This window comes from Stomoxys calcitrans, chromosome 4 (assembly GCF_963082655.1).
Source record: "Stomoxys calcitrans chromosome 4, idStoCalc2.1, whole genome shotgun sequence".
In the NCBI taxonomy this organism is placed as follows: domain Eukaryota; kingdom Metazoa; phylum Arthropoda; class Insecta; order Diptera; family Muscidae; genus Stomoxys; species Stomoxys calcitrans.
In genome coordinates, this window is record NC_081555.1 from 116,471,987 (window position 1) to 116,485,637 (window position 13,651).

At 37.3% G+C, this 13,651-nt stretch overlaps 1 protein-coding gene across 1 annotated transcript in view; it reads right to left on the reverse strand.

Moving 5' to 3' along the window:
* The window catches only part of LOC106087731 (uncharacterized), a 598,301-nt gene that overhangs the window by 11,312 nt on the left and 573,338 nt on the right, over nucleotides 1-13,651 (reverse strand). The window contains 1 exon segment of the mRNA XM_059367647.1: nucleotides 2,278-2,490. Within this exon segment, the coding sequence (XP_059223630.1) occupies nucleotides 2,278-2,490 (213 nt within the window).

The following is a 13,651-nucleotide window of genomic DNA, read 5'->3' on the forward strand; positions in this document are numbered from 1 at the left end:
ATACCTTTCATTTGAGTCCCATATTGTAACGATCGGTCCACTTTTATTTTTGGGTCGTACTTTTGTGGTAAGGGGGATGGTCCGCCCCCATATTCGTAATCTACTCCCGAATACCTTTCAGTCGAGTCCCATTTTGTCATTATCGTCCAATAAACCTTTTTTATGGGTTGTTTTGGGGTCGGGGCGGCTTCCCAGTTACATGGATCCCACTTTTTGATATCATATTTGCATTATACGGAGGCCACCGTAGCGCAGAGGTTATCATGTCCGCCTATGACGCTGAACGCCTGCGTTCGAATCCTGGCGAGAATATATAAGGTATATATATTCTTGATTGTCGTGACATTTTATGTCGATCTAGCCATGTCCGTCCGTCCGTCTGTCTGTCGAACGCACCCGAACTTTCGAAGGAGTAAAGATAGCCCCTTGAAATTTTGCCATATCGGTCCATGTTTTGATATAGCTACCATATAAACCGATCTTGTGTCTTGACTTCTTGAGTATCTAGAGGCCGCAATTTGGTTCATGTTTTGATATAGCTGCCATATAAACCGATCTTGGGTTTTGACTTCTTGAGCCTGATTGAAACGAAATTTTGCACGACGTGTTTTGTTATGATATCCAATAACTGTTTAAATCGGTCCATAACCTGATATAGCTGTCATATAAACAGGTCTGGGGACTTGACTTCCTGAGCTTCTATAGGGCGCAATTCCTATCCGATTTGGCTGAAATTTTGCCTGACGTATTTTATTCTTACTTTCAACAACTGTGTCAAATAAGGTTCAAATCGGTCCATAACCTGATATACAATAGATGCCATATAAACCGATCTGGGATATTGACTTCTTGAGCCTCTAAAGGTCGCAATTATTATCCGATTTGCCTTGAATTCTGTACGACGGATCCTCTCATAACCATCAACATACGTGTTTTTTTTGGTCTGAATCGGTCTATTGCCTGATACAGCTCCCATATAAATCGATCTCTCTATTTTACTTCTTGAGCCCCCAAAGGGCGCAATTCTTATTTGAATTGGCTGACATTTTACACAGGTCTCCAACATATAATTTAATTGTGGTCCAACCGGACCATATCTTGATATCGCTCTAATAGCAGAGCAAATATTTTCTTATATCCTTTTTTGCCTAAAAAGAGATGCCGGGAAAAGAACTCGAAAAATGCCATCCATGGTGGAGGGTATAAAAGATTCGGCCAGGCCGAACTTAGCACGCTTTTAATTGTTTTTTAGAATTATATTGAAATTTTCACATTTTCATGATCAACGAATAGGTTTGTTGTCTGTCGTTTCTATATTTAGAAAATTACGTCCGCAAATCTTTGCATGCTGGAGTGTATATCTAATATAGCCTGGCCGAACTTAACGTCTTTTAAATTGTTTGCTTTTAATCATTAATTGTCGAAATATTGGCTCTTTACTTTGACCTAAATCTATTTTCAAATATTTATAGTACATCGTTTTAATATTTCCTTATATGATCTTTGTAAACGGTAATTTTTTGAAATCCTTTTTAACTTCAAAACAATTCGTTTGATTTTTGCAATGGACTTCTTTAAATCATTCGTTTGTAAGTCATAATTGAATGTGTTTTATTTGTTTTGAAATGCTTCATTTCAATGTCATCTTCCCCAGTCATTTAATATTTTTCCGCTGGCTAAAGAAAACTTTGGTCAAATGCTAAGGAAAATATTTTTGTTTTTTGCCAAAACATCAACAACGTTTTTTTTTATTTTATCAATATTGCTAGTTATATCAAAAGGAAAACAGAATACTTTGTGACATTTCCTTTCTGCTGGTACAACTCTCCTTACCCGATGGCCAATATATTTGAATAATATTTACTCAATTAACTTCCGCTCAACATTATTGAGTTTCCACAGCGGCATATACACAAACTGAATAGACGAAGGACTTTTGTGCTGGCAGTAACGAACAAGCGACCAAAGAAATCACCACAATTTCTGCTACAGAATGGCGGTGATATCCTTAGGAATTGATGGTTTCCTTTACACAATGGCAAATCCATCATATGGACCCTCCCACTTTGTGTTGCTGCCCCATTACAAGAAAGCGAGGAGAAAAAATGAGATTGCATAAGTCAGCCGCAGGTAATGGCAGGAAAAATATTAGGAAAGCTAATATTGATATTGTGGTTGTTGTTGTTGTAACGTAAAATAGAAGTTGTTTTTTTGTTATCATAGTGGTTGTTGGCGCTGATAACATTGCACCCTGTTATAGTGGTTGTTATGAATTACCTGAAATATTCGCTCCACCTTTCCTTTGATTTTCTCCTCCTCGGGCAGCTCATCGGGCAGACGTCCCATCAGTTCATAAATGGCAGTCACAATATCAGTCATTTCTTCCCGTGTTATATAGCCATCACCATTGATGTCATATAATTGAAAAGTCCAACGTAATTTCTCCTCCACGGAACCGCGCGACAATATCGAAAGTCCTTGAACAAAATCCTGTGAATGGAAATGAAAACACCGACACATTGTTAGCATAAGTCATCCAGCAATAAGAAGAGAAAAAGTACACACAATCTCGAAAAAAATTTAATATTTTCTCTATAAGAAGTTTGTATGGGAGTGGATGATGAGTAATGCGTTTTTGCTTGCTTTGAGTGAAGGTCTAAGAAAATATAGAAGCTACAGTTGATAATGACAAATGTAAGATGAATTTTCAAGGACAATTGTAATAAGTGTTTTTTTAAAGAAATCTTATTTTTATTGATTTTTAATTCAGGTTTTTTACTATTTACGTTATTTCTTCTAAAAAGAGATTCCAGCTAATCTGACCATGAGAATGAATATCCCAATAAATGAAGGATTTTTTATTGATAACTAAAGGGTGATTTTTTTGAGGTTAGGATTTTCATGCATTAGTGTTTGACAGATCACGTGGGATTTCAGACATGGTGTCAAAGAGAAAGATGCTCAGTATGCTTTGACATTTCATCATGAATAGACTTACTAACGAGCAACGCTTGCAAATCATTGAATTTTATTATCAAAATCAGTGTTCGGTTCGAAATGTGTTCATTCACCGTAACGTTGCGTCCAACAGCATCTTTGAAAAAATACGGTCCAATGATTCCACCAGCGTACAAACCACACCAAACAGTGCATTTTTCGGGATGCATGGGCAGTTCTTGAACGGCTTCTGGTTGCTCTTCACTCCAAATGCGGCAATTTTGCTTATTTACGCAGCCATTCAACCAGAAATGAGCCTCATCGCTGAACGGTGAATGAACACATTTCTAACCGAACACTGATTTTGGTAATAAAATTCAATGATTTGCAAGCGTTGCTCGTTAGTAAGTCTATTCATGATGAAATGTCAAAGCATACTGAGCATCTTTCTCTTTGACACCATGTCTGAAATCCCACGTTATCTGTCAAATACTAATGCATGAAAATCCTAACCTCAAAAAAATCACCCTTTATAAAGAAATTGCCAGACAACAGATGCATTTGTTTTTATAGAAAATTTTATCAGAACTCTAGTTTAATAAAAAATTTTAAATTTTGATTTAGTTGGTTGGGGAAAATTGTCGAAATTTGATTCAACTTTCATTCAAAACTTCGCTGAATGATAATTTCCATGAAATGCTTTTTCCATTACAGTTTTTAATCGAAAATTTAATTGAGAAATAACTTTTGCAGAAAAATATGTACAAATTTAAGAAAATTACGGGAAATTTTGCCTTAGAATAAACTTGATCAACAATAAGTTTTCATGGAATCTTTCATTTAGGTTAGATTTCAGTGGCAGTCTACCATCAGAATCACTTTTCGTTCATTGTGATACGACAGGAACAGAAGAAGGAAGATGCCTCCTAGTTCCTACCGTCGAACCATTTAGATTGCCTTAAAAATTCCAAAAACTTGCGAATGTTCACATCCGCTAAATCAGACAGGATCTCAAAGAAATGAGAACCTAAAGTGGTGCTCCTTTTGACTGCTAGTGCGGGACACACACACAGAAGGTGTACTATAGTCTCTTCTTCCTCGATGTCCTGAGAGCTTCTACAAAAGTCGTAGCTGGCAAGCTTCAGTCTGTCAGCATGTTTTCCGATTAGACAGTGACCTGACAGACGGACACAATGAATGAGAAGTCTGTTCTAGCCAATGACAGCAAAGGTAGATCTCTTCAAATCTAGATTAGGCCACATAGTTTTGGAATGCTCACAGCCTCCCCTTTGTGACCATCTATCATTCGTTGTCCTTCGGGCCTGATCGTAAAAACATAGTTTACATGTTGCTAGAGGTATACCCACAGATTCCAGTATTCCTGGAATGTGTACGGTGGTTCCTAGTCTCGCAAGCCCATTCGCATTATAATTCCGTGGGATATCTCTGTGGCTCGGCACCCAGAAAAGGTGAATTTTGAACTGTTCAGCCATCTCATTGAGATATCTGAGACAGTCGAAATACGTTCTCCAGGGATTTAATGGCTCCCCGACTGTCTGGGAAGATATGTATGCCAATCGTCGTAATGACATTATATCTTAGCCATTCCACCAGTTCCTTAATTGCAAGTATCTCCTCTAGATACACTCTGCAGTGGCCGGGTAACCTTTTCGATATGACTAGAGATGGGCGATGGGTAAATACCCAAAAGTTATTAACCCGGTAAAGCTGGGTATTGACAATTTTGCAGATATGTTGGGTATAAAAACATTTTTCAAAAATACAATACTTTTTTACACTCTTTTTCTAAAGCAAGCTAAAAGTAACAGCTGATAACTGACAGAAGAAAGAATGCAATTACAGAGTCACAAGCTGTGAAAAAATTTGTCAACGCCGACTATATGAAAAATCCGCAATTACTTTTTGGGCAACCCAATATTTTGACGATTTCGTATTCTTTGTATATAAACCTGATCTTCTGATCTCATCTGGATCTGGTTATCCCCTCCTAATGCTGGCTACATTTGTGAGGTACTGTACCACTTGGTACGGCAGCCATGTAAAAAAACATTTTCCCGAAGAGGTGTCGCACAGCAGCACGCCGCACCGTGTTGACACGTGTAGTGTATTAGAGTATGGTCCAAATTGGATTGGTAAACCAATCTCCCGATTTAATTTATTTGAGCCTCTGAAATTTTGCATAATGGCTTCTGTTAGGAGTTCCAACAACTACCACAATTGTGTTCCAAATCAATCTGTAGGCTGATATAGCTCCCGTATAAATCGATCTCCCAATTTCACATCTTGAGCCTATAGAAGGTGCAATTATTATCCCATTTGGCTGACATTTTGCACAATGACTTCTACTTTGTCTCTCATAAACTGCGCCAAGAATGGTTCAAATCGGCCTTTGGTTCAATCGGCCATATGTTCGTGACACCTGTTGTTGACAAATAAGCTTTCAGTTATACCTTCTTTAAGATCTTTTTTTTTACTCTATTTTGGTAGCCCAGTCAAAAAAAAAAAAAAAGTTACCTGTGCAAAATCTTGTGCAAGTTAAACAGTTAGAAAGTGATTTTAAGCCACCATCAAAACCTACCAAGTATATATATAAACCAATCAGGACAATGTGGAACTCAAATGACAGGTATTTAAGATTAGAATACGTATCTGATATCCAATTGTTGGACCAAGTGCTTGGGGCACCACCCCAAACCCCTCTAAATAGGACATATTTACCGACCATGGCAATATGGGAATCAAATGGTATTTGCGAGTAGAATTCGACTCTGATATCCAAATGTAGGACCAAGTCTCTGGGGGTCCACCCCTTCTCCAAAACACCCCCCAAACAAGAATTATTTACTGACCATGGTAATATGGGGCTTAAACAAAAGGTATTTGAGTGTAAGATACTAATCTGATATCCAAATGAGGGACCAAGTGTTTTGGGGGTCGCCCCTCCCAAAAAACGTCCCCCAAAGAGGACAAATTTACGACCATAGCAATATGGGGCTCAAATGAAAGGTCTTTGGGAGTAAACACACAAATCTGATATCAATATTAGGGGAAGAGCCCACCCCCATAACACCACCCAAATAGGAAGTATTTGCTGACCATTGCAATATGGGGCACAAATAAGAGATATTGTAGAGCAGAGCACGAATCTGATATATATTTTCAAGGCCAAGTCACTGAGTGGCCGCCCCATCTTCCAAAACACTTCCCAAACCAGTCATGTTTGCCGACAATGGAAATGTGGGGCCCAAATGAAAGGTATTCGGGAGTAAACCACGAATCTGATATCAACATTCGGGACAACGGTCTAAGGGGCGTCCCAACACGACAACAACTCCCAAATAGGACGTATTTGCTCACCATGACAATCTAGGTCTTTCAAAAAACGGAGCTCAATATTGATATTTTCTAGGGCCCATACCCCATACTGGATATATTTGATGGTCTAAATAAATGGTGTTTGAGATTAGAAAACAAATTTGATATTCAATTTCGAGACCAATGGCAATATGGGGTTCAAATAAATTATATATAGATATATGAGAATAGAGCACTATGCTGATATATTTTCAGGGCTACGCGTTTAGGTGACCACCCCACTCCCCAAAACACCCCTAAATCGGGCATATTTGCCGACCATGTCAATGTGGGGTTCAAATGAAAGGTATTAGAGAGGAGAGCACGAAATTGGTACCCACTTTCGAAAACAATTTTCTGGGAGTCACCCCTTTCCTAAAAGACCCCACATGTAAAAATTATATACTGACCATCGCAATATGGGCCTCAAATAAAAGTATTTGGGAGTAGAATACAAATCTGATATCCAAATATGGGACAATGTATTTGGGGTACCGCCCGTTCCCCAAAACCATCCCAGAGGCTCTTATATTATTATGCTGTTATTCAAGCTTACTATTTTCGTAGCATGGTATTTCACTAAAAGCTCTTTAAATGTCCAAAATAACTATTCAAAGGATAATTTTGTTCTATTGGGTTGCCCAAAAAGTAATTGCGGATTTTTCATATAGTCGGCGTTGACAAAGTATTTCACAGCTTGTGACTCCGTAATTGCATTCTTTCTTCTGTTAGTTATCAGCTGTTACTTTTAGCTTGCTTTAGAAAAAAAGTGTAAAAAAAGTATATTTGATTAAAGTTCATTCTAAGTTTTATTAAAAATGCATTTACTTTCTTTTAAAAAATCCGCAATTATAAAGTAAATATATAAAGTAAAAGAAGGTGCAGCGGGGCTCGCCCGGTTCAGATAGTCGGTTAATAAATATATACCGATCTCACCATCGGGAGATCGGTATATATGGGCAGTATTAAACAGGGACGTCGACGAGCCTTACACAGCTGCTATACCGAATTTCAGCGAAATCGAACCAAATACGCCTGCTGTGGGCCCAAGCCCTTAAATTGAGAGATCGGTCTATATGGCTGCTATATGTAAATCTGGACCGATCAGGGCCATTTTGAACAAGGATATGGGAGATATATTAAGATATAGTCCGATATAGACCATCTTCGAACTTTACCTGCCTATGGACAAACAAAAGAAACTGTGCAAAGCTTCAGCTCAATATCTCTATTTTAAAAGACTAAAAAGTGATTTCAACAGACAGACGGACAGACAAGGCTAGATCGTCTTAGATTTTTACGACGATCAAGAATATGGGGTAGGAAATGGATATATCGATGTAAACCCAATCACAACATGAATATACCCCCATCCTTCAGTGGTGGGTATAAAATCATTGTCTTAATATATTAGGACCATTTTATGAACAAAGTGGATTTTAGCGCCTTTCACTTTAATTCGTGCTTGTTGTCCAAATAGCAGGCATTCAAACGCCAAGGATCAAAGCCTCAGCCGTTTTGTCTGGGCATACGAGAGATTATCGTAAGCTTGATTTAGTTTTTAGCTCTGGGTCTAAAATCAAAATCGAGCTGTCTTGGGCAAGAAGTTTAAAAATTCGTCATAGATAAAGATTAGGCAACCGCTTTGTTGACAAAAACAATTCACCCACCCTACTATTCGTAGACACTTTCAATGATTTTTGCTTTTGTACTTTGCTGTAATGGCCACTAAAGTCTGGAAAAATTAAAAGTTGAGCAGAACCCAATTTTCTTACTTTAAAACATTTTTAATATAAAAAATTGATTTAATTTACTTTACTTTAGGTCGCAAAAATATTTTCTATTTAATGCCATTTGAAATAAAAACAACAAATTGATGGATAAACCACCTACTGCATGTCAAAAGACATAGCCCAAAGTCATGCAGTAATTGTCAAGAGTTTTTGTTCTTCTCTATGTATCTGTCCCGTTCATACTATTCTCTATGCCACCCTTGTCATTTTGTCATTTATTATTTATCGTTTTATTATTTTTCACTTCCCTCTTCCTCTCTCGTCCATTCTCGCACTTTAATATGCTTTGATTGGATTTCGTTTTTTTTTCACAAATGCCATCGCTTGTGCCATGCTACAAATTGTTAAAAGTTATGAAGAACTTTTTCCAATACTAAATGGTTGATTTAAAAAAAGAAATAAAATCCAATTTTTTATTCTATGAACCGACAGAAGCAGAAACTTTTGAAAAATTCATAAACTTTGCCAAGATTATGCTTATGTTTGTTGTGTTGGCTTCGCTACAAGTCCTACAAAGCTTTACTAAGTGATCAATCAAATATTCGAATACATTTGGTTTTGGAAAAACTCCAAACAAGGGATTTATAATCTTTTGCAAATTTCCTCAGGGGGTATTATTGAGGTTTTGCAGATGTCTTTAAGCGTTACGATGATAAATGCTGTGGAAAGCTGCAATTAGTAACTATTAGAAGAGTTTTTCGAGCTTCTAAGAGAGAGTTACCATAGTTTGAATAGAGTACGAGTGTTTGATTTTGCAGACAAAATGTAAAAAAAAACAAGTAAAAGCGCGCTAAGTTCGACCGGACCAAATCTCCACCATGGATCGCATTTGTCGAGTTCTTTTCCCGTCATCTCTTCTTGGGCAAAAAAAGGATAAAGCAAAAGATTTGCTCTGCTATTATAACGATATCAAGATATGGTCTCGTTCGGACCACAATTAAATTATATGTTGGAGACCTGTGTAAAATGTCAGCCAATTCGAATTAGGAATAGCGGACTTTGGGGGTTCAAGAAGTAAAATAGAGATATCGATTTATAAGAGAGCTGTATGAGGCTATAGACCGATTCAGACCACAATAAACACGTATGTTGATGGTCATGAGAGGATCCGTCGTATAAAATTTCAGGCAAATCGGATAATATTGGGTTGCCCAAAAAGTAATTGCGGATTCTTTAAAAGCAAGTAAATGCATTTTTAATAAAACTTAGAATGAATTTTAACCAAATATACTTTTTTTACACTTTTTTTCTAAAGCAAGCTAAAAGTAACAGCTGATAACTGACAGAAGAAAGAATGCAATTACAGAGTCAAAAGCTGTGAAAAATTTGTCAACGCCGAATATATGAAAAATCCGCAATTATTTTTGGGCAACCCAATAATTGCGACCTCTAGAGGCTCAAGAAGCCAAGATCCCAGATCGGTTTATATTGCAGCTATATCAGGTTATGAACCGATTTGTACCCTATTTTGCACAGTTGTTGAAAGTCAATTGCACCCTCTATTGGCTCAAGAAGTCAAGTCCCCAGATTGGTTTATATGACAGATATATCAGGTTATGGATGGATTTGAACCTAACTTAGCACAGTTATTAGAAGTCATAGCGAAACATGTCGTGCAAAATTTCATTCCAATCGGATAAGAATTGTGCCCTCTAGAGGCTCAAGAAGTCAAGACCCAATATCGGTTTATATGGCAGCTATATCCGGTTATTGACGAATTTGAACCTAACTTAGCACAGTTATTGGAAGCCACAGCGAAACACGTCGTGCAAAATTTCATTCCAATTGGATAAGAATTGCGCCATTTAGTTGTTTATATGGCAGCTATATCCGGTTATTGACCGATTTGAACCTAACTAAGCACAGTTTTTGGAAGCCATAGCGAAACACGTCGTTCAATTTTATTCCAATCGGATAAAAATGGCGCCCTCTAGAGGCTTAAGAAGTCAAGATTCAAGATCGGTTTAAATGGCAGCTATATCCGGTTATCGACCGATTTGAACCTAACTTAGCACAGTTATTGGAAGTCATAGCGAAACACGTCGTGCAAAATTTCATTCCAATCGGATAAGAAATGTGCCATCTAGTGGTTCAAGAAGTCAAGATTCAAGATCGGTTTATATGGCAGCTATATCAGGTTATTGACCGATTTGAACCTAACTTAGCACAGTTGTTGGATATCAAAACGAAACAAGTCGTGCAAAATTTCATTTTAATCGGATAAGAATTGCGCCCTCTAGTGGCTCAAGTAGTCAAGATTCAAGATCGGTTTATATGGAAGCTATATCGGGTTATGGATCGATCTCAACCATACTTGACACAGTTGTTAGATATCATAACAGAACGCGTCGTTCAAAATTTCATTCCAATCGGATAAGAAATGCGCCATCTAGTGGCTCAAGAAGTCAAGATTCAAGATCGGTTTATATGGCAGCTATATCAAAACATGGATCGATATGGCCCATTTACAATCCCAACCAACCTACATTAATGAGAAATACTTCGTCTTGTGCAAAATTTCAAGCGGCTAGCTTTACTCCTTCGAAAGTTAGCGTGCTTTCGACAGACAGACGGACGGTCATGGCTATATATATACTTTATGGGGTCTCAGACAAATATTTCGAGTAGTTAAAAACAGAATGACGAAATTAGTATACCCCCATCCTATGGTGAAGGGTATAGAAATCACAATTTCCTTCGAAAAGCAAATGCAAATGCAAATTTGCCTATGAACATTCCATTAAAGAACTGGGGCAAACTTCTAACATATCAATGAGTGCTAGCCGATTCAAGTTAAAGCTCAATGATATTCTTTCAGTGTACATATACGTAAATATTGGAAACCTTTTCAATTTTAATTAGTGTTACAACTTTCTCCTCATACATATGATTGTTTTTTTTTTCTGTTTATTGTGTACCACCTCTCAATTTATTGTCTACCCATGCAAGTGTTTTCATTTTTCTGTTTATTTTCTAATAACTCGATTCCTCCCCCACTTTTTCATAGGATTTGGAAAATTTTTGTGAAGCCAGACAACAAATTCAATTATAGCCAAAGTAGAAAATAAAAAACAAAATCTTGAATATTTCGTAAGAACATGCAATATTTGATACTACTCGTAGCATTATCCTTATATTCATAGTCATAGTCATCGATAACAAAAGCAGAAAGTGGTAGTAGTTGAGTTAAGGAGGAGCAAAAAAAAAAAAAAACAAAATAAATTGCCAAGAGTGCTTCCTTGGTAAAGGTCCTTAAGTTTTGGTATTTGTTGAACATCAGGGAATTATTGCATGACAAACAGAGTACTTGAGAAAACTTTATTATGCTGCTCAAGTATTTGCTCAAGCATTTATAGAAATAATTTCATTAAATAAACTTCCAGGAACTGAAAAATTCTTTTTTGTTACAACATTTTATATAAATTTTCTGAAAGGATAATATAAAGCTGAGTTACTTGGCAAAAAGAGGAGGGAATATTCTGTAAATATTACAAATGAATACAATATTTTACTCATATAGTTAAAATTGTTTAAAATAGTAAAAGTTTAAAAACAAGTAAAAGTGGCCGGGCCGAATCTTATATACCCTCCACCATGAATGGTATTTGTAAATGTCTTTTTCAAATATATATGACTATCAAGTTAATTACCGATAATGGACCGTCCTTGTCGTGGCTGTTAGAAGTCATAGCAAAATACCACCTTCAGACAAATCGAGTTATAATTGCGCCCTCCAGAGGCTCAGAACGTCAGATCGGTTTATATGACAGTTATATCAAACCATACAAAAACGACATGCGCAAACTTTCAGTCAAATTGAATGAGAATTGCGCCCTCTAGAGGCTCAAGGAAGTCAAATCGGACGATGGGTTTATATGGCAACTATATCAGGTTATGGACTGATTTAGACCATAACTGGAACAGTTGGAACAGTTATATATGTACTGCTGGAGGGTTTTGGGGGTGGGAAAGTCCCTGAGACACCAAGGAATACATTTGTGTGTCAGATATGTATTCTACTTTTAACTACCTTTCATTTGATACCCTTTCATCCCGATACTAAGGGTTACATTTTTATGTCAAGTATGTACTCTACTCTCAAATATCTCTCACTTGATTGCCCAAAGCGGTAAAAGTGTTCTGCTGGGTGGTGTTTTTGGTGGTTGGGGACCCCCCGTTCATGTCCGTTCGGGTGTGTTTTTGGGTGGGGCATCCCCCCAGTTATTTGACACCAAATAACCAATTTTGGGATACCATAAGGCGGCATACAACATTTTGCTTAAACGGTGCACACATCTCCGAGATCTGCCGATTTTTAGAATTGGGGTAAGGGGGAGGGTCCGCCGCCCCTTCGGATACCAAAAAATTAAGTACCCAATTTTCACCGGGGGGTCTAGCTCTACCATTTGTGAACATTGCATGAAAATCGGTTTTGAGTCTATACGGAACAGACAAACAAACTAACAAACAACGCGCAACAATTTCATTTTTATATATAGAAAATATTTTCCGATGTTAACCATATTCTATTGGGTTGCCCAAAAAGTAATTGCGGATTTTTTAAAAGAAAGTAAATGCATTTTTAATAAAACTTACTTTTTTACAATTTTTTTCTAAAGCAAGCTAAAAGTAACAGCTGATAACTGACGGAAGAAAGAATGCAATAACAGAGTCACAAGCCGTTGAAAAAATTTGTCAACGCCGACTATATGAAAAACCGCAATTACTTTTTGGGCAACCAATAGTTGGAAAAAGAGAGGGGCTTAAAGAAAATCACTTTTTAAAATTTTAGCGAAATCCGGGAATAAATGCAGCAGGCGGGCAAACGAACGGACAGACACACGAAAACAAGACACAGTGAATGGTATTCACTTCCTTTACATCCTTTCTGAATATGATACAGATTAACCATATAAAGGTTAATTTTTTAAGAGCTATAGGAAAGTTTTTCGAAAATAAAACACATTAAACTCAGATTCAAATGCATGAAATCTTTATTTGAATCGATATTTCGGTTTAAAGATTATTTCATGCAAATGTTGATCGTGACTGCGCCTCAACTGGTCCGTTTAATCCAATTTTGGCACACTCTTTCCGATATTTCGGCCGGCATCTCACGAATTTATGCTTCAATGTTGCTATTTAAAGCAGGCTTTTCTGTATAGACTTGAGCTTTAGCATAGTCCAACAAAAAATGGTCTAAAGGCGTTAAATCGGACGATCAGGGCGGGCAATTGACCAGTCCCGCACGTAAAATAAAATGTTGACCAAACTTGTCTCTCAATAAGTCCATTGTTACGCGTGCTGTTTGGCATGTGGCACGGTCTTGTTGCAACCACATGTCATATAAGTCAAGCTTTTGCATTTTGGGCAAAAAAGTTGGATATCTATCATCGCACGGTTGAGCTCACCATTCAGAGTTTCGTTACGATTTGCATCATCTTTGAAGAAGTACGGTCCAATGATGCCATCAGCCCATAAACCTCAAACTGTGTCTTTTTCTGAACGTATTGATATCTCTTGCAATGATTCTGGCTGATCTTTAC